Source organism: Hypanus sabinus, chromosome 3 (assembly GCF_030144855.1).
Source record: "Hypanus sabinus isolate sHypSab1 chromosome 3, sHypSab1.hap1, whole genome shotgun sequence".
NCBI classification, from domain to species: Eukaryota; Metazoa; Chordata; class Chondrichthyes; order Myliobatiformes; family Dasyatidae; genus Hypanus; species Hypanus sabinus.
The window spans coordinates 90,573,940-90,596,610 of NC_082708.1; the positions used below are offsets into that span (position 1 = coordinate 90,573,940).

Sequence of the window (22,671 nt, forward strand, 5' to 3'; positions counted from 1 at the left end):
CATATTTCCAGGTATCAATCCATGCACTAAGCTCTTCTACCTTTCTTACAATGTTCCTGGAATTAAAAGTAAACACATTTAAGAAATTCTCCACCTCTTCCTCTCTGTTTATCTCTAACAGTACAAAGAACTTTACTGTCTTCTTTTTTTTCCTTGTCCCATACATCTGTCCCTACACTCTGGTTCCCCTCCCCCCTCATATCTAGTTTAAATCCACTGAAGCCTCTCTAGCAAACCTACCTGCAAGAATATCTGTCCCTCTTTAGTTCCAATGTAAACTGTCCCACCGGAACAGGTCCCACTTTCTCTGGAAAACTGCCCAATTATCTATAAATCTGACGCTCTCCCTCCTGCACCATGTCTTCAGCCATGTGTTGATCTGCACTATCTTACTATTTCTAAACCCACCTGCACGTGGCACTGGTAGCAATCCTGAGATTGCTATCCTGGAGGTCTTGTCCTTTAATGTGGCACCTAGCTCCCTAAACTCACCTTTCAGGACCTCCTCACTCTTCCTACCCACGTCATTGGTCCCTACACAGACCACGACATCTGGCTGCTCACCCTCCCTCTTGAGAATACTGAGAACTTGATCCGAGATATCATGGACCCTGGCACCAGGGAGTCAACAGACCATCTGGGATTCTTGATCTCTTCCACAGAACCTACTATCTGTCCCCCTAACTAATGAATCCTCTATCACTACTGCTCTCCTCTTTTCCCTCCTTCCCTTCTGAGCTGAGGGTCCAGTCTCGGTGCCGGAGATGCAACCAATGCAACTTGTTCCTGGTAGGTCGTCCCCACCAACAGTATCCAAAATGGTATACTTATTGTTGAAGTTCTACCATTCATTGTCTTGGTCTCCCTTTTACTTTTGAATATGTTGTCAAGCTGCATTACTTTGTGCTGGTGGAGGGTAACCCCTTTCCACCACTTGAATAACAGTAAGCACAGAAAGAGCATAAAACCATAAGATATAGGAGCAGAAGTATGCCATTCAGAGCATCGAATCTGCTCCACCATTCAATCATGGGCTGATACAATTCTTCCAGTCATCCCCACTCCCCTGCCTTGATGCCCTGGCTAATCAGGAACCTATCTATCTCTGGCTTAAATACACCCAATGACTTGGCTTCCATAGCTGATTGTGGCAAGAAATTCCACAGATTTACCACCCTCTGACTAAAGTAATTTCTCTGCATCTGAGTTCTAAATGGACGTCCTTCAATCCTGAAGTCGTACCTTCTTGTCATGGAATTCCCTACCATGAGAAATAACTTTTATCTCTTAGATAAGAAAGAACAGGCAGCAAATAATGAGCAGAGAGCAAAGTAAAGACAGTAGAAATGGAAGCAGTGGCTTCACATTCCAGACAAACCAATACACCAATGCTTTCTTTAATTCTGTCAACATTCTTTCCCTGTTAGAAGATCTGACTTCAGACTGCAGGATCTCATCAAGAGCTGCCACATTCCACGCTGGGTTGAGTAACATTATCAAGGTCATAGGTAGAACAGCTTGCTAGCTCACATTGAGTGGAAGTCTCTCAGCTCGCATGATGCAAGAGCACAACTGGGGCATTTCAGGAAACTGGCCTCAAAGACTCAGTTGACAGCTCTCTAAGCCTTGTTTGCAGTAACTTGTACTGCAATTAAGATAGTTAAGGTGCAGGTTTTCACAATAAAAACAGTGGTGGCTTTTTACTTTTAAGAAAAACCTTAACAACTCTTTTATTAAGCACCAAACAGGGAACATAAAGTGTGGTAAAAGTACTTTACATAATTACGTCATTCATTCAGACCAGCCTCTTAATGTGAACCCCAACTCAAGGTCAGTGGCTGTGAATTATATACATTTCCACCAATTACATTACCCTACAAAAGCCTCCCCAGAATTGACTAAAACCAGTATTGTGAGCCTATCTGCATCTCGGATGAGCTGCCCAGCTCAGGCCCTATGTTTCATGGGTGAAGGAAGAGCAGAGTCCTCTGTCCAGATGCAAGGGCATGGTAATGGAATTCTCCAAATTTTCCTGGGCTGGTTTAAGGCAATCTACCAAAATACATTCAGGTTTACTCCTCTTATCTATGATAAAAGTTTTTTCTCTCCATTCCAACATGTGGAACAGGCCAACGTAAGGGGGCCTAAAGGGATGCTCGTGTGCATAATGGCTGACAAAAACAAACGAGGCGGAATGTAGGTCAACAGGAACCCAAGAGAGCTCTATCCAATGATGGAAGATGAGAATAGTAACCAAGGAAATGAATTTACTCAGGAAAGTGGAATACTGTTGAGAGGCCAACCAGGCGTCAGGAATAAAATCACCTGGCACTCTTAATGGCTGGCCTTATAGCAGCTCAGCAAAAGATGACGGCTTGTCCTCTTTTGGAGTTGTTCTGAACCCCAGCATGCCAGTACATGTCCGTCAGGGAGGTCCTCAGAGCAGCCTTTATGGAGCAGTGAAACAGTTTGCTAGGCGATTGGACTACAGGTGATACACTATGGTGTGATGTAGCCTGATATTGAGGTTCTGGGTCATTGCAGCCCGGAGATCTGATATGAATTGGGGATCGCGATCAGAGGAAATATCAGATGGGATGGCAAACCAAGCAATCCGGGTACTGAACCATGTGTGAGGCTGTTGTCAATGCTAGAAGGTTGACCCCTGGTCACTTGGTGGTATGGTCTACCATGGTAAGGAGATGTATGAAACCCTGGGAGGGGAAAAGAAGACCAACAAGGTCCACATTGACATGGTCAAACTGTCACTCAGGGACCTCAGAAGGTGTCAATAGTGCCTGAACATGATGGTTATTTTTTCTCCTGCTGACACTCCACATAGGCTGCAGCCCCATCATGTACGTCCTTTCTAAATTCATGCCATACAAACTTTAGTGCAACCAGTTTCTGTGAGGCCTTCCAGACCTGATCTGAAAGGCCATGTATGGAGTCAAAAACTTTACACCGAAAGTTTTCAGGCATTACGGGGCATTGGCATCACACAGGAGAGAACACCCAGCTTCCCCAAACTTAATGTCAGCCGACTGCACGCCAGTAGATTGCTGTTTCGTAAGCCTGGACCCCTGGTTAAGTAGCTTGGTCAACCTGCTTGTGTATGGCCTTAACAGCTGGTCGTGAGAGCCAATCAGTCTTGGAATTATTTTTCCCTTTGATATGTTGTATAGCAGTTGTGAATTCAGATATGTAGGCCATTTGGCATTGCTGCTGTGCAAGCCAAGGGTCTGATATTTTGATCATCGCATGCTCAAGGGGTTTGTGATCCAAGAACACTGTGAAATGGCAACCGTCCAGAAGAAAATGAAAATGGCAGACAGACAGAAAGAGATCACAAAGCCCATGGTCAAACATGGTGACCGTCCTTTCTAGGGGTGTGGGGAGGAGAGGAGCTGTTGACTGAAGAAGTTAAGTGGCTGCCACACACCTCTAACCAACTGTTCAGGCACAGTATTCACAGCGTAGTCTGAAGCATGTAGTAATGGCTGTAGATGTATTGGGGAGCGGGTGTGCCAGAAGGGTTGCATTGGCTCATTTGGTGGCATCAAATGACCTGGTCATGTCTACTGTCCAGCCAAGCTCATGATTAGGGGTATTGCCTTCAAGCACACTATACAAGTGCATAAGTTCAGCAGCTCACAGAATGAAGCGGTGATAGAAATTTAACGTAATATAAACTCCTGTTGTTTTGTTTTAGAAGTGCGGGGCAGTGGGAAATCCATAATAGTGGATACTTTTGATGGGAAGGGATTCGCACCTTCAGTGGAGATGCGATGGTCAAGAAAGACAGTGGATGACAACCCAAACTGGCATTTGGCAGGGTTAATAATCAACCCATGTTGTCTTAAGTGATGGAAGAATGTGCAGGATACATGTTCGGACTTGGATGCACTGGTGGCAATCATGTCATCTGGGTAAAAAAACAATTAATCTAACTCTTTCAATACAGAGTCAATCACTCATTGGAAAGTCTGTGCTGCATTTTTTGGCCCAAACGGCATGCACAGAAATTCAAAGCGACCAAACGAGGTATCACAGCTGTTTTGGTAATGTCATCTGAACTGCAGACACCTGATGGTAGCCCTTAACTGAATCAACTTTGGAAAAAATTTACTTTACAGCTAAATGAGCTGAAAAGTCTTGGATATGTGGGTCCGGGCAACGATCGAGGGTGGTGGCCTCTTTAAGCCGTTGGTAATCGTCACATAGGCAGCAACCACCATTAGATTTAGGAATCCTATGGAGGGGCAAAGCCCAGGAGTTATTCGACTGATGTAAAATGCCAAGCCTTTCCATGTTGGCAAACTCAGCCTTTGTGGTTTCCAGCTTCGTGGGTCAAGTCTATGCGCACGGGTATGGACTGGCTGGCCAGCTGTAGAAAGGTTGTGCTCGACTTTTTTCTGACTGTAGTGGAGAACGTGGGTTTAGTGACCTTAAGGAATTCATCCAGCAGTCCAGTAAGCTCACATGCGGTGGTGCACCTGCTTGACAGAGTTCTTATGGGAAACTTACTGGGAGAGAACAATAATGACTCAAAGTCCTTGACATCCACAAGCGAGCTATTCTTAAGATCAACTAATAACCTTTGGTCTCACAGGAAATCTGCGCTGAGCAGAGATCTATCCAGGACAGAGTCCCATGTGTAACGTTGCTCCTTGAAACAGCGTGTCACACGTCCTGTCCTGTAGATCTGGATCTTGCTGTCATTGGTGGCCTCCAGCAAGGTTTCATTGCTCTTTGCCTTCTCATCAATAAGCAATACTGGTAGCACACTCACTTGAGCATGTGTCACACAGGAAACATTGCGCTGAAAGGGTGTACATAATGAACATTAGATGATGCTAGCAGCAAGAACCAACAGTATTCATAGACCTCTGACATCCCCTTGTGCTAGCACAGTCAAAACTGCAAGGTGGTCAGCACTTCCTGGCATTCCTGCCAAAGCGAGTGTAGTAAAAACACAGGCCTGGTGATGTCTGTTCCACAGGTGCAGGCATCCTTATGTTGGGATCTGATCTTGAGGCACCGAAAGAAGGAGGTATGATAGCCCACTGCCTGGCTGAGTGTAGATTATCAGTCGTTTTAGCAAGCTCCCTATAGTCCTTCACGGGAGCATTAGTGAGGGCTTTGCGAACTTGATCAGGCATTTGCTGCATAAAACAAGGATTGTGATTTCCCAGGAGAGACAACATGTGGTCCATTATCTCCAAAGGCTTACCATCGCTGAGACTGAGTAAGAAGGGCAATTATTCAGCACACTGAGATTCCAAGAGTCCAAATGTCTGCAGAAGGTGAGTTTTCAGCAATCGGTGTTTGTCATGTTCAGGCTGGTGTTCCAGTAGACTCACCACTTTCTCATCCGTGGAGTTACTGATTGATGCTGCTACATGGAAATATTTGGTGTGGTTGGCAGAGATTTCTTTAAGCACAAATTGGGCCTCAGTTTGTACAAACCAAACAACAGCATTTTGCTCCCAAAACTCTGGCAGTTCCTAAGTCACTGTGTTGGTTGACATGTTCAATAACTCTGGAATCAACCTAGACCATTGGGGTCACCAATATAGGTTTTCACGAATAAAAATGGTGGAGGCATTTTATATTTAATAAAACAATAATAACTCAGTTATTGTAATCAAACACCGAAGTCAAAGAACAGTAAAAGTACTTTATGTAATTAAGTCATTGTGTCAGACCAGCCTCTTAAAGTCAACCCCAACTCATGTTCGGTGGCTGTGAATGATGTACGTTTCCAGCAATTACAATACCCTATAAAGGTACTTCGTCATGATGGACTGAGGAAGCTGCCAACTTCGTCTATATTGATTAAAATGATTTCCAGTCTTGAGACATTGTATGTGTATGAAATGCTTCCCAGTGTGTCAAATACTTACAGTGAATTTCCCCGAATCTTCTTTTGTAGCCATGGACTGCATGTGGCACCTGAATCCTTTGCATTAACAGGATGCTGTTTGAAGCTCCAGTCAGGCATCATATCTGGCTTTCATCCAGAAGACTTGCTTTCCCATATATTGTGCCTAAAATGAGTTAAACCCCATTCTGCAATCCAATCTCTAATATTAGTATTTGCAGAATCATCTCCAGAATCACAATAATCCTCTTTCCATTTGTTGAGTTCAATATTATCAGCAACAGAAATGAAAGATGTGACAGTTAAGGTTGTGTTGTTAGGAAGAACAAAGAGTAGGAAGTAGTGAATAAAATTTCTGGCAAGATGGCAGCACAGCTTGTCACAGCAGCTTCTACAGAGTCAACAAAGGGTGCTACTGTTCTGCTAAAAAGTACTTCTGATGATCGCAAGATCCTGCTATAAATTAACGGCTTGAAGGACTGCAGGTCTACACCACCAGCGAGTTGCTTGCTGGCTGAGGTTGCAGCGACCCACTTTCTGTGCAGGTGAACCAGCTCACAAATAGCCAACACGCGGGGGGAAACTTTGGTAATGCACCTCTGACGTCATTTCCGCCCAGAGAGGGTGGGCGCTAGGGATTAAATGCCAGTGCCGCGAAGTTTGAATAAACTATTCTCGAAACAAATTACCGACTGTGTGTCATTATTTCAGTGCTGTGTGTAGCACATCGCTACATTGGTGACCCTGACGGTCCAAACGGGATTTGGACCAAAGATGACCGACTCTTCATCTGTTCACGCAGTTTCGCTACAACTGCCGACTTTCTGGACGCTGCGACCACGCGTGTGGTTTAGACAAGCAGAAGCCCAGTTCCAGATTCGGCAGATCTCCTCTGATTCCACGCGTTACTATCATGTGGTGAGCGCCCTTGACCAGCAGACGTCCGCCCAGGTTGAGTATTTCATACAGTTGCCCCCAGAAGAAGGCAAATATGAAGCATTCAAAGCGCTGCTCATTGAGACCTTTGGCCTCTCACGGCGTGAGCGGGGTGCCCGCCTGCTTCACCTGGACGGTTTGGAAGACAGGCTGCTGTCAGCATAGATGAACGAGATGCTGGCCCTGGCTGACGGACACAAGCCCTGCCTCATGTTCGAGCAAGCGTTCCTAGAGCGACTGCCCGAGGACATACATCTGCTGCTGGCCGACGCAGATTTCAGCGACCCCCGGAAGGTGGAGACCTGGGCAGACGTGCTGTGGAAAGACAAGAAGGAGAGCGTGGCATCCATCGGTCAGATTACCAGGCCACGCACCCAACAGCAGACCAGACCAGGCCCGGCAGGGCACACAGCACAGAGGAGGACACTGAACAGTGGTGTTTCTACCACCAGCAGTGGGGCACAGAAGCCTGCCGTTGTTGCCCGCCCTGCAAGGGCCAGGGCCAGGGCCAGCTGCCGCTAATGACTATGGCGGCTGGCCACCAGGACAGCCTCTTGTACGTCTGGGACAAACAGTCGGGATGCTGCTTCTTGGTTGACACTGGAGCAGAAATCAGCGTCTTGCCCCTGATGGGGTACAACACCCGCAACAGGAAGCCAGGACTCACCCTGAGGACCGCAAACGGCAGCATGATGCAGACCTACGGCACCCGCACAGTGCAGCTGCAGTTTGGTGCCAGCCGGTTCACGTGGGACTTCACACTGGCCGCCGTGGCCCAACCACTCCTGGGGGTGGACTTCTTGCGAGCTCACAGCCAGCTGGTCGACTTGCAAGGGAAAAGACTGGTACATGCCGAGACTTTCCAGACATTCTCCCTGGGTGAAGCCAAGCTGCCGGCCCCACACCTGGACTTCATCATGCTGTCGGACAAAAAATTCACCAGAATCCTGGCGGACTTTCCATCGATTCTGACACCGCAGCTCACGGCAGCCATGCCCAAACACCGGGTACAGCACCACATCCCGACCAAGGAAGCACCCCTCCACACCCACGCACGAAGGCTCCCCCTGGAAAAGCTCTGCCTGGCAAAGGAGGAGTTCGAGAGGATGGAGGAATTGTGGTTCGTACGGAGGTCCGACAGCCCATGGGCCTCCCCCCTGCATATGGTGACCAAAGCAGCTGGGGATTGGAGACCATGCGGTGACTACCGCAGACTGAACGAGGCTACCACTCCAGACCACTACCCAGCGCCGCACATACAGGACATTGCAGCAAACCTGCATGAGGCAAGAATATTTTCCAAAGTAGACCTCTTCCGGGGATACCATCAAATCCCGGTGCACCCTGAAGACATCCCCAAAACAGCATTTATCACCCCATTCGGCCTGTTCGAGTTCTTCTGAATGCCGTTCGGCCTAAAGAATGCCGCACAGAGGTTCCAGCGGCTAATGGATGCGGTGGGACGCGACCTGGACTTTGCATTCATCTATTTGGACGACATCCTTATAGCCAGCAGTAGTCACCAGGAGCATCTGTCCCACCTCCGCCAGCTCTACTCCCGCCTGAGTGATTTCAGCCTCACGATCTACCTGGCCAAATGCCAGGTCAGTCTCGATACCATCGACTTCCTGGGCCACAGGATTACTAAAGACGGGGCAACACCTCTGCCCGTCAAGGTAGGCGCAATCCGCCACTTTGCCCGGCCCAACACAGTCAAAGGCCTACAGGAGTTCGTTGGTATGGTGAACTTCTACCACCGTTTCCTCCCCTCAGCAGCCCGTATCATGCGCCCTTCATACACCTTGATGTGGGGTAAAGGCAAGGACATTACTTGGGACGAGGAGGCCGCAGCCACTTTCGTTAAAACCAAGGAAGCCTTGGCAGATGCCGCGATGCTGGTGCACCCCAGAACAGACGTTCTGACCACCCTCACAGTGGACGCATCCGACACAGCAGTCGGTGGGGTGCTGGAGCAGCTCATCAAGGGGCGCTGGTAACCCCTGGCATTCTTCAGCAAGCACCTACGACCACCCGAACTCAAGTACAGTGCTTTCAACTGGGAGCTGTTGGCACTGTATCTGGCAATCCAGCATTTCAGATACTTCTTAGAAGGCAGGCCATTCGCCGCGTTCACGGACCACAAACCATTGACCTTTGCGTTCACGAAGGTGTCCGATCCCTGGTCGGCTCGCCAGCAGCGACATCTGTCCAACATCTCCGAGTACACGACGGACATCCAGCATGTCTCAGGAAAGGGTAACGTTGTGGCGGACGCACTCTCCAGACCAGCTGTCCAGGCCCTGTCCCGGGGGTGGACTATGCAGCACTGGTGGAGGCACAGCAGGCAGACGACGAGATGCCCAGCTACAGGACCGCAGTCTCGGGTTTGCAGGACATTCTCGTAGGCCCAGGTGAGAGGACCCTCTTGTGCGATGTGGCTACCGGCCAACCTTGCCCCATCATCCCGGCAGCCTGGAGGCAGCGAGTTTTCCATACACGGTTTGGCGCACCCATCTATCAGGACAACCATCCGGCTGGTCTCCAGCATGTTCGCGTAGCACGGACTTCGCAAGCAGGTCAGTGGATGAGCCAGAACGTACACGCAGTGCCAAACAGCCAAGGTGCAGCGGCACACTAAAGCACCACCGCAGCAGTTCAAACCCACCCACTGGAGATTCAACCACATTCATGTGGATATCGTGGGCCCCCTACCAGTGTCCCAGGGAGCGCGGTATCTCCCAGCTATGGTAGACCGGTTCACGAGGTGACCAGAGGCGGTCCCACTCACCGACACATCTGCCGATTCCTGTGCCCGAGCACTGATTGCAACCTGGGTAGCATGCTACGGGGTACCGGCCCACATTACCTCCGACGGAGGCGACCAGTTCACCTCCAGCCTGTAGTCGGCTGTGGCCAGCCTGTTGGGAACACAGCTACACCACACAACTGCCTACCACCCACAGTCGAACGGACTAGTGGAACGCTTCCACCGTCACTTGAAGTCAGCTCTCATGGCCCGCCTGAGAGGACCTAACTGGGTGGACGAGCTTCCCTGGGTCCTGCTTGGAATTCGCGCAGCGCCCAAAGAGGATCTGCATGCCTCGTCGGCCGAGTTGGTGTACGGCGCACCCCTGGCCATCCCAGGAGAGTTCATACCAGCCCCAAGGGGGCAAGAGGAAGAACCTGTAGCAGTCCTGGACAGACTACACGAAAGGCTCGGTAACCTGGGTCCTGTACCGACTTCATAGCATGGACTGACCCCGACCCATGTACCCAAAGAACTGCAAAACTGTAAGTTTCTGTTTGTACGAAGGGGCGGACACCGGGCACCACTACAGTGGCCGTACGAGGGGCCGTTCAAGGTGATCAACAACAACGGGTCCACATACGTTCTGGACATTGGGGGGAGAGAGGAGGTTTTCACGGTGGACTATCTCAAACCAGCCCATGTGGACTTGGCGCAGCCGGTCACGGTTCAGGCACCGCGGCGCAGAGACAGACCTCCCAAACAGAGGCTGATCCAGACTGTGGACATTGGGGGGGTGTATCGCTGGTTCTGGGGGGGGGGGGTTATGTGGCGACCTACTTTCTGCGCAGGCAAACCAGCTCACAAATAGCCAGCGCGCGGGGGGAGACTTTGGTAATGCACCTCTGATGTCATTTCCGCCCGGAGAGGGCGGGCGTTAGGGATTAAATGCAAGCGCCGTGAAGTTTGAATAAACTAGTCTCGAAACGACTAACCGACTGCGTGTCATCTCTAGCTCTGTATGTAGTACATCGCTACAAGGTAATGAAAGACTTGCACAAGCTACTGCCTGAGTTGATGGGGGCTCACAGTCAGATAGAAAGATAGCATATAGCATAACCAGATAGCATAGTCATGGTAATTTTTCTTTCATCACAAGATCCCTTTGGACATTTTTAATCCGGTAGGCCACAAGTTCAATTCACTGATTTATTGGATGAGAGCAGGGATGGATGGTGGGGGAGCCTCAGTTGTAGCAAGGTCTAAGTCTGAAGCCATGGTGTTGCCTGTTTGCAGCTGCCAAAGTGAGGAGATGAAGCCATTGTGCTTCACCGGGGGTGGCGCCCAGAACGGAGGGAACACTGTCCACCCGGGTTTCACTCAGCAGAAGACAAGCTCTGTTATGATCAACTGTGGATTTCTTTTAGTGGCACTCGAGTCTCAAGCTGCGGGGTCACTTGCTTTTCAGTCACCGAGAGAGAGGGGCTTGAGTTATTACGCTGCACCAGGTCGACGTAGTGCAGACTGAAGTTGAGTTTGAATTGACTTGTATGTGCCAGAACTGGGCATCAAGCTTCAGTGTCACAGGGTGGAGAGATATCGGGACTCTTTTATTCCATAAATATGTTCATCTGTGTGCCTGTTGGTAATGCACAGTAACACTGTTTCATCTGGATATATTCATGAAAATTCACACATCGCTGAATGACAAACTTCAATTGTACTGAATTGTGCAACTCATCATGGTGAGTCTGTGTGGGGAGTAGTGCACCTGCAGTTTACCTTCAAGTTACTCGTCATCACTACTGGGTCCAATTACAGGATGTCACTTCCCAAATTTATTGTTTGAGTGTAAGCCTTGCTGAAGTACGTTGTTCACTATCACCTTCTCTGGGGTAATTATGTTTGGGCCATAAATGCTGATCTTATCAGTAATGTCTTCAACTTGTAAATCAATAAAGAAAATGTCAGACCAGTAGAAGTTACGCAGTAACTAATTTTCTCTGGCCATATTTTAAGACTATAACCAAAATGGGAAAACACATAATAAAATACTAACGTTCACAAACAAAAAATAGCAACAAGTTAATGATTTATAATTTATCAATCAGTGACACATTTTGAAAAATTCAGATCAAATTAAGAAAGCACAAGTTTTTTAATTCATTTGATTGTAGCAGCTGTTAATGTTTTGTATCTAGAAATGATAAAAATGTAAATTATTATATTGTATTATGTTATATTTAAAAATTATTATTTGAAAAAGCCACATGTTTTCTTTTTCTGATTTAGGAAATTGATAGCTTGTTCCTGCTTCTGTCTGCAATCTTGCTACTTGGAGACATCCAGTTTTTGGCTCTTACAGATACTGACACAGCGTATGTGTCAAATGTACAAATACTAGAACAAGGTCAGTGTCCTAGAAGTGAAAATGCTGACAGTTACAGTCTGTGGAGTGCCAGTCCAGGAGAGTATTGAAAATAAACCAGCAATAGAAACCAGTGCTATACTTAATACTTGGTATCGGTGTTTATTATTGATGCAGCATCAATAACTCTCTGAGACGGGAGGTGAGATATCGGCTTCTATTGACTGGAAGAAAGAACAAGCAGTAGTTGACCACCATACTGCATCCTGGAGACTGAGGGCAGGGCTCAGGCCTCAATCGCCTTTATACCTGGGTCTGTGCAAGGAGCCACGGTCAGTGGGAGGAGCCACAGGGGCAGTCAGCAGGGGGGCGTGTCCAGACAGGTATATGTAGTTCATCACAATTATTGTTAAGAGACCAGAGAAAAAGGGCAGATTGGCTGGGACATGGGTTTTACGTTCGGCTCTACCTGATTTCTGACTAATCTTTTAAATTCTCTTTAAATTTTTATAGTGGTCATTTGCCACTATAACTTACATTCGAACATATCAAAACAGCAAATAGTGTGAGCTACTGTGAATATTAGAAACCTGTATTAAAAATGAAAAATTGAACTGAACTAAACTAAAAGAAGTATCTATGTTAATTGAACCCTGCAAATTGTCCCTTGTGTTAATGAAAGTGTTGGAATATGACAAAATAAAATGGGTTAGGGCAGGGTTAGTTGGAAAATATGGGTGATTGAAGGATGGCTCAAGTCAATGGGCCAAAAGGTCTTTTTCCAATCTCTGATTCTATGACTTGATTTAGTAAATCAAACAGGAACAGATATATAGTTAACAGGATTTACAGTTGGTTTACCTCAGTTTTTTTCCACAATGGCACCATATTTTGTGATTACATGTGGTCCAGGACAAACTTTCAAATTTCCATGCATGTCGACTGCAAGCTTGAAGCTTATATTCACTAAAAGCTGGGTAGCAGTATTCAAGATAGAAAGAAGGCACCTTTGACTTGCCAGGTTGTAGCATCTAGAGTTGGATTCCCCATAATAAGGAGGATTCATTGAGTTATACAGCACAGAAACTGGCCCTTGTTCTAACTCGTCCATGACAACAGAGTAGCCTTTCTATGCTAGTCCAATCTGCCTACATTTAGTACACATCCCTCTAATGCCTTCCTGTCCATGAATATGCCTCTTTAAACATCGTAATTCTTCCTGCCACTTCCACTTCCTCTGAAAGCTCATGCTCGCTTCAAATCTTATACACTCTCATTTTATACTACCTTACCCTGTATGACAAGCCATATTAACCCTTGTAATTTTATAAATCTCCACAAGGTCTCTCCTCAGCATCCTTAGTTTCAGAGAAAATCATCCCAACCTATCCAATCTCACTTTATAAATCAAGCTCTTCCATCCTGTTTTAAACATCTGAAAAAAATGTCCCCATGACCATTCTCTGACCCCTTTCACCATTTTTTGTATCCAGTTTGCTATCTCACACTGAATCCCATGTGATCCAAACTACTGGACCAGCCTACCATGCAGGACATTGTCAAAGTCTTCCTCCCTGTCCCATCAATCATCTTCAATATCTATAAGTCCATTAGACCATAAAAAATAGGAGCAGAAGTAGGCCATTTGGCCCATCGAGTCTGCTCTGCCATTCTATCACGGCTGATTTATTATCCCTCTCAACATTCTCCTGCTTCCTCCCCATGACCTTTGACACCATGACTAATCAAAAATCTATTAACCTCCACATTAAATATATTCACTGACTTGGCCTCCACAGCCATCAATGGCAATGAATTCCACAGATTCACTACAATCTGACTGAATAAATTCATCCTTACCTCTGTTCTAAATGGGCGTTCCACAATTCTGAAGCTGTGCCCTCTGGTCCTAGATGCTCACACTATAGGAAACGCTTTCTTCACATCCACTCTATCAAGGCCTTTCAATATTTAATAGGTTTCATTCTTCTAAACTCTAGCGAATATAGGCCCAGAACCATCAAATGCTCCTCATACAATAACCCTTTCATTCCTGGAATCATTCTGGTGAAGCACACTCAAATGCCAGCACATCTTCTTATAAATAAGAGCCCAAAACTGCTCACAATACTCCAAGTGCTGTCTGAACAATGCTTTATAATGCTCAGGATAACATTCATGCTTTTATACTCTAGCCTTCTCACAATGAATGTTAACATTGCATTTGCCTTCCTTGCCACCAACTCAGCCTGCAAATTTCTGCATCTCGGATTTCTGAATTTTCTTTGTTCAGAAAATAGTCTACACCTTTGTTCCTTCTTCCAAAGTGCAGGACCATACATATCCCTACACTATATTTAATCTGCCACTTCTTTGCCATTCTCCTCATTGACATACAGTATAACATGAAAATTCCCACTCTTAGCCTCGTGCCAGTCAGCCAATCTTCTATCCATGCTAGTATTTTTCCTATAATACCATGGGCTCTTATCTGGTTCGGTAACCTCATGTGCAGCACCTTGTCAAAGCCTTCCAAAAATCCAATAAATAATATCAACAACTCTCCTCTGTTATTTCCTCAAAGAATTCCAATGGATTTGTCAGGCAGGATTTCATCTTAAGGAAACCATACTGACATTGGCCTATTTTATTTTGCGCCTCCAAGTACCCTGAAACCTCATCCTTAAGAATGGAGACCAATATCTTATCAACCACCAACAAACTAACTGGCCCATAATTTCTTCTGCCTCCCTCCCTTCTTATACAGTGTAGTGACATTTTCAATTTCCAGTTTCCAGAACTATTGTGGAATCTAGCGATTCTTGAAAGATCGTAATTAATGCCTCCTCAAGCTCTTCAGCTACCTCTTTCAGAACCCTGGGTTGTAGTCTAGTTGGTCCAGATGAACTATCTATCTTCAGACCTTTCAGCTTCCCAAGCACATTCTCCTCAGTAATAGCACTTACAGTCACTTCTGCCCCCTCATGCTCTAGTATTACTGGCATACTGCTTGTATCTGTCACAGTGAAGATTAATGGAAAATACTTATTAAGTTCTTAGCTCTTCTAGAAACTCAGTTAAATTCATGGATAGAATTTCCAATGCACAATACAAAGCCATGCTGACTATTTCTCATTAGTATTTGTTTTTCCAAGAATATCATTTATCTGCAAGAGTATTTTTCACCTTTCAAGTAGATCTCAACTTTAGCTGCCTCACCTTTATGTAATTAATCCACTTTCCACATCTTCTTAAGAAAGAGAATTTTGTTTCGTCACTTCCTTTCATGCACCAATTAGTGATGTTCATGTGAGAAACTGCATTTCATCAGCTCTTCACAAGATATTATAAGACATTTTTATTATTGCGTGAAAATACATTATACTATCATAACCTAAGTGGAAAACTGCGTTGTCTATGAGTACATTTTGGTAATAAATTTAATACTTATCTGTCCTTCCATGAAGCACTCTTATCTGAGCCAGTAAATACGTATTTTAAAATACGCTGTTTTTCAGTGGCTGGTATTCTACAAGTCTCTACAGATGATCTCAATTCAGCTTTAACATCTGATATTCACCAACTTAAAGGTAAGTTAATAAAGATATATTTATTATTTTATTGTTTACTTTATAAATTTGAAAAGGAACCACATAACTATACTATGTTTTCTTTTACCCTATTCAAGGAGATGTGGTTTTCAGGAGGCACACAGTGGATGTAGCAAATTTTTACCGGGACCTCCTGGCAAAGTCACTTTATGGTCATCTTTTCTGTTTCTTGGTGGACCACATTAATTACTACCTCCAGAGTCACGATGACATGACAAGGTAACCCTATTGTCTCTGAGTCACATTTTTATGCCAGCTAATATGCTTGATACGTTTTAAGCCAAAATCTAGTTTTTTCACTCCTTCTAAGAAGCAAACTATTTGACGAAACCAGCATATTCATATGGTTCTATCTTGTAAGTTGGAAGTCATACTGTTCCAATGAAATCTTCTTCACACTGCCAAGCAACAGGATATAGAATTATTCCTGCAGTAAGGATAAAATACTTCATTTATATTTAAAGGCAGTTTCATCAAGACAAGGCCATTATTGTTGGGATAATACTAAACTGACTAAAAGGTAATAACAATTTATATGTTTGTAATCCATATAGAGCACATTGATATGACATCAATTTCCCTCCAAATGTTGCTACTCTGAGGACGGAACAGGGCTATGCACCATGAAATTAAAATCACATGTAGGCCACAATAGAGAGAGGGATCAGAGGATATGTTCTGATAAGATCAATTAATGAATGCAAATATTTACAGCGTCTCACCCAAACAACACCTTTTTAGTGCTGCTAAGACATAGGAGCAGAATTAGGCCATTCTGCACACTGACTCTGCTCCGCCATTCCATCATAGCTGATCCCAATCAACGCCATACACTTGCTTTCTTGCTATATCCTTTGTTGTCCTGACTGACCAGGAAACAATCAACTTCCGATTTAAGCATACCCATGGACTTGGCCTCCACCGCAGTCTGTAGTAGATCATTCCACAGATTCACCACTCTCTGGCTAAAAGAAATTCCTCCATACCTCTATTCTAAAAGGTTGCCCCTCAATTTTGAGGCCCTCTAATTCTGGGTACCCCCACCATAGGAAACATCCTCTCCACATCTTCTGTATCTTTCAAAATTCAGCAGGTTTCAAAGAGATCCCCCCCCCCCCCGCCCACTCTCCCCACTCATTCTTCTAAATTCCAGTGAGTATAAACCCAAAGCTGCCAAACGCTCCTCATACGTTAACCCCTTCATTTCTGGAATCATCCTTGTTAACTTCATCTGAACTCTCTCTGATGATAGCACATCCTTTCTGCAATAAGGGGCCCAAAACTGTTGACAATACTCCAACTGCAGCCTGACTAGTGTCTTATAAAGGCTCAGCATTATCTCTTTGCTTTTATATTCTATTCCCCTTGAAATAAATGCCAACATTGCATTTGCTTTTTTTACCACAGACTCAACCTGTAAATTAACCTTCGGAGAGTTTTGCTCAAGGACTCCTAAGACTCTCTGCACCTGTTTGAACCTTCTCCCCATTTAGATAATAGTCTGCACTATTGTTCCTTTTACCAAAATGCATTATCGTACATTTCCCAACACTGTATTCCATCTACCACTTTTTCGCACATTCTTCCAATTTGTCTGTCCTGCTGCAATTGCATTGTGTCCCCAGCACTTCCTACCCCTCCACCTATCTTCATATCATCTGCAGACTTTGCCACAAAGCCATTAATTCCATGACTTAAGTCAATGACAAATAATGTGAAAGGTAGCAGTCCCAATACTGACCCCTGAGGAACACTACTAGTCACTGGCAGCCGACCAGAAAAGGCCACTTTTATTCCCACTGACTGCCTCCTGCCTGTCAGCCATTCCTCTATACATTCCCCACACACAAAATGCTGGTGGAACACAGCAGGCCCGAAACATCAACAGTGCTGCCTGTACATGCTATACATCCCTATACATGCTGCCTGGCCTGCTGTGTTCCACCAGCAATTTGTGTGTGTTGCTTGAATTTCAAGCATCTGCAGATTTCCTCGTGTTTGCCTCTATACATGCCAGAATTTTTCCTGTAACACCATCGGATTTTATCTTGTTAAGCAGCCTCATGTGTGGCACATTATCAAATGCCTTCTGAAAATCCAAGTAAGTAATATCCACTGCCTCTCCTTTGTCCACCTTGCTGGTTACTTCCTCAAAGAGTTCTAGCAGATTTGTTAGGCAAGATTTCCCTTTGCAGAAACCATGGTGACTGTGACTTATTTTATCATTAGCCTCCAAGTACCCCGAAACCTCATATTTAATAATAGACTCCAACACTTTCCCAACAACTGTGGTTAGGCTAACAATTTCCTTTCTTTTGGCTTCCTCCTTTCTTAAAAAATGGAGTGGCATTTGCAATCTGGGATCATGTCAGAATCAAGTGATTGTTGAAAGATCATGACCATAGTTATCCATGGCAGCATTTGAATTCCTATTGCTGGACTAATATAACTATGTTACAGCTTTTTCTTTCTTCTCCTAACCTTGCATTCTGAGCTGCTTATTACTCTGATCACACCCTTTTATTAACAGTTTTCTCTGAGGCATTTCTGTGTGCCCATTTTGGATGAACACGTAAATACAAATTGGTGAAAAACATTAATTACATTAATGTAATTCATTAAAGACTCCTTATCTAAAAAAAACTGTCAAATAGTTCCTTACTTTTATTGTACACATTTTTATTGCTCTTTAAGAAGGGTAAAATCGAAGATTCCTAATACAAAATACCTTTGTAATTATATTATATGACATCATCAATTGAAATATCATATCTTGTTATTTCTTAATGTTTTTCTTATGAGTCATGAGTTGTACAGCATTGAAATACAATCGTTGGTCCATGTTTGTTCCTTTATGCTCCTCCTATTTCCCTGAAATGTCATTCTGTCCTTCTAAGCCTTGCAACACAACATCCCAACTTCTTTTATCTTATGCCCTGACTTATGAATGCCTTCTTCTCCATCCTTTCTACTTGTGTTCCCATTTCCATTGGACTGGGGTCTTGAATTTCATGATCCCTTAACCTCACACATGCTGGGATTAGCTTCAATCTGCCAATACTTGACCCCAATTTCTATCAATTGATATCAATAGACAATAGACAATAGGTGCAGAAGTAGACCATTCGGCCCTTTGAGCCTGCACTGCCATTTTGAGATCATGGCTGATCATTTACTATCAATACCTGGTTCCTGCCTTGTCCCCATATCCCTTGATTCCCCTATCCATAAGATACCTATCTAGCTCCCTCTTGAAAGCATCCAGAGAATTGGCCTCCATTGCCTTTCGAGGCAGTGCATTCCAGACCCCCACAACTCTCTGGGAGAAGAAGTTTTTCCTTAACTCTGTCCTAAATGACCTACCCCTTATTCTCAAACCATGCCCTCTGGTACTGGACTCTCCCAGCATCTGGAACATATTTCCTGCCTCTATCTTGTCCAATCCCTCAATAATCTTATATGTTGCAATCAGATCCCCTCTCAATCTCCTTAATCCCAGCGTGTACAAGCACAGTCTCTCTAACTTCTCTGCGTAAGACAGTCCGGACATCCCAGGAATTAACCTTGTGAATCTATGCTGCACTTCCTCTACAGCCAGGATGTCCTTCCTTAACCCTGGAGACCAAAACTGTACACAATACTCTAGGTGTGGTCTCACCAGGGCCCTGTACAAATGCAAGAGGATTTCCTTGCTCTTGTACTCAATTCCCTTTGTAATAAAGGCCAACATTCCATTAGCCTTCTTCACTGCCTGCTGTACTTGCTCATTCAATTTCAGTGACTTATGAACAAGGACTCCTAGATCTCTTTGTATTTCTCCCTTACCTAACTCTACACCGTTCAGATAATAATCTGCCTTCCTGTTCTTACTCCCAAAGTGAATAACCTCACACTTATTCACATTAAACGTCATCTGCCAAGTATTTGCCCACTTACCCAGCCTATCCAAGTCGCCCTGAATTCTCCTAACATCCTCATCACATGTAACACTGCCACCCAGCTTAGTATCATCAGCAAACTTGTGAATGTTATTCTCAATGCCTTCATCTAAATCGTTGACGTAAATCATAAACAGCTGTGATCCCAATACCGAGCCCTGTGGCACTCCACTAGTCACCAACTGCCATTCCGAGAAACACCCATTCATCTGCCAACCAGTTTTCTATCCATGTCAATGTCAATGTCTTTCCCCTAATGCCATGAGCTTTGATTTTACCCACCAATCTCCTATGTGGGACCTTATCAAATGCCTTCTGAAAATCGAGGTACACTGCATCCACTGGATCTCCCTTGTCTAACTTCCTGGTTACATCCTCGAAAAACTCCAATAGATTAGTCAAGCATGATTTACCCTTGGTAAATCCTTGCTGGCTCGGCCCAATCCTATCACTGCTATCTAGATATGCCACTATTTCATCTTTAATAATGGACTCTAGCATCTTCCCCACTACTGATGTTAGGCTGACAGGTCGATAGTTCTCTGTTTTCTCCCTCCCTCCTTTCTTAAAAAGTGGGATAACATTAGTCATTCTCCAATCCTCAGGAACTGATCCTCAATCTAAAGAACATTGGAAAATGATTACCAGTGCATCCGCAATTTCCAGGGCCACCTCCTTTAGTACCCTAGGATGCAGACCATCTGGACCTAGGGATTTGTCAGCCTTCAGTCCCATCAGTCTACTCATCACCATTTTTTTCCTAATGTCAATCTGTTTCATTTCCTCTGTTACCCTATGTCCTTGGCCCATCCATACATCTGGGAGATTGCTTGTGTCTTCTTTAGTGAAGACAGATCTAAAGTACTTAATAAATTCTTCTGCCATTTCTCTGTTTCCCATAACAATTTCACCCAATTCATTCTTCAAGGGCCCAACATTGTTCTTAACTATTTTCTTTCTCTTCACATACCTAAAAAAGCTTTTGCTATCCTCCTTTATATTCCTGGCTAGCTTGCATTTGTACCTCATTTTTTTCTCCCCGTATTGCCTTTTTAGTTAAGTTCTGTTGTTTCTTAAAAACTTCCCAATCATGTGTCCTCCCACTCACCTTAGCTCTGTCATACTTGCTTTTTTTTTAATGCTATGCAGTCTCTGACTTCCTTTGTCAACCACTGTGGCCCCTTTCCCCACTTTGAATCCTTCCTTCTCCGGGGGATGAACTGATTTTGCACCTTATGCATTATTCCCAAGAATACCTGCCATTGCTGTTCCACTGTCTTTTCTGCTAGGATATCCATCCAGTTAACTTTGACCAGCTCCTCCCTCATGGCTCCATAGTTTCCCCTGTTCAACTGCAACACTGACACCTCTGAGCTGCCCTTATCCTTCTCAAATTGCAGATAAAAACTTATCATATTATGATCACTACCTCCTAATGGCTCCTTTACTTCAAGATCACTTATCAAATCCTGTTCATTACATAACACTAAATCCAGAATAGCCTTGTCCCTGATTGGCTCTCGTACAAGCTGTTCCAAGAATGCATCCCGTAGGCACTCTACAAACACCCTATCCTGGGGTCCAGCACCATCCTGATCCTCCCAGTTCACCTGCATATTGACATCCCCATAACTACTACGACATTACCTTTGCCACATGCCAATGTTAACTCCCTGTTCAACTTGAACCCTTTATCCATGCTACTGTTTGGTGGCCTGTAGACAACACCCATTAGGGTTCTTTTGCTCTTACTGTTCCTCAGTTCTATCCACACAGACTCTATCCTGCCAGAGCCTTAGATAATCTTCCTAATTATCAACAAAATGCCCAATTTTTGAGTTATCTGTTGCTGAAGGATTTACCAGGATGCTGCCTGGATTAGAGAGAATGTGCTCTGAGAAAAGCATGGCCAATCTTGGCTTGTTTTCTCTGGAGCAATAGAGTTTGTGGAGAGAGGTTGAAGAAGATTATAAAGTTATGAGGGACATAGTTAAGTGGCAGTACTAATCCCTGTGCAGAACCACTAGTCTCAGATTTCCAATCAAAAAAACCTTCTCCACAACCAAGAAGAAACATCTAATAATATAAAGTACAGATTCTGGAGACTAAAATAAAAAGAGTCCTCAACCTGAAATATTAACTCTGTTTTCCTTCTTACAGCATTTTCTGTTTTTTTTTTCATTTTAAATATTCTTTTACCACTATGCTCTGCCTCTTTTCACCAAGTATACATATCCTGTGTGTCCAGTTCTTTCATTCTGATTTGTACAGCACTATTTGTTTTTGTGTTACTAGTTGCTCCTCTATGAAAATAATATTTGAGCTGGTCAGGTAATGGTGTAAAATAATATCCCCACATCAGTATGCTGCTTCACAAGCTGTGTCAGTCAATATCCCAGTTACTGATAGAAATTAATATTGAGTTTGTTATGGAAGGTTGTGTATAAGCATAAACATTATTTTGATTAAACAAAGTGAATTCCTGTTTTGTGTTATTACCAAAGTAATATGTCTGAGTAGAACTTGATAGATTTTATTGTACTAATTTCATAGAAGTTAAACCTGGGTGAAATTTATTATGTTTGACATTGTAACCAGTGAACAATAGACCATTGACCAATAAAACAAGCTGCTAAAGCTGGAAATCTGGTAATCTAAAATACAGCAGGATATACTGGAAACTTACTACAGGTTGGGCAGCATCTGAGAAAAAAAGACATTTTTTTCAGACCCAGTGTTCATATTGAAAAAGTTCAGTAAAGAACTACAAGCCCAATCCATGATTTCAAAGATCTACATTATGAGGATAGACTAGGCAAAAGAAAGTTGCAAAAGGAAACATAGTCATGATTTTTTCTCTTTTCTATACTCTTAACCAGCTTATTTTATTCCAGAAAATTAACTCAAATCACTTCAAATTATTATGAGATGGAAGCCCTGGAGATCAATGAGGAAATACTGAAAGATTTACTAAGGAGTATGTACAACACATATAATACACTGAACTGCAAACTAGTAGGAATATTATTCATGATTCTCCACCCTTTCCAAATCCTCCTATGCTAATGGTGGGTAGTTATTGGTCAAAAGACAGATAATTAGCTCCAGAGACCAATCACGTTGTCCTCGACATTTCCCGCTACCAATTACAGCTCAAGGAACAGTTGCAATAGCATGAATAAGTTAGT

At 44.2% G+C, this 22,671-nt stretch overlaps 1 protein-coding gene across 1 annotated transcript in view; it reads left to right on the forward strand.

Annotated features, from left to right (window-relative positions):
• myo16 (myosin XVI) overlaps positions 1-22,671 on the forward strand; it is a 502,924-nt gene that overhangs the window by 329,201 nt on the left and 151,052 nt on the right. The window contains exons 17-19 of the mRNA XM_059963452.1: positions 11,859-11,976; positions 15,453-15,524; positions 15,623-15,764. Of these exons, the coding sequence (XP_059819435.1) occupies positions 11,859-11,976; positions 15,453-15,524; positions 15,623-15,764 (332 nt within the window). The remainder of the gene's footprint in view (positions 1-11,858; positions 11,977-15,452; positions 15,525-15,622; positions 15,765-22,671) is intronic.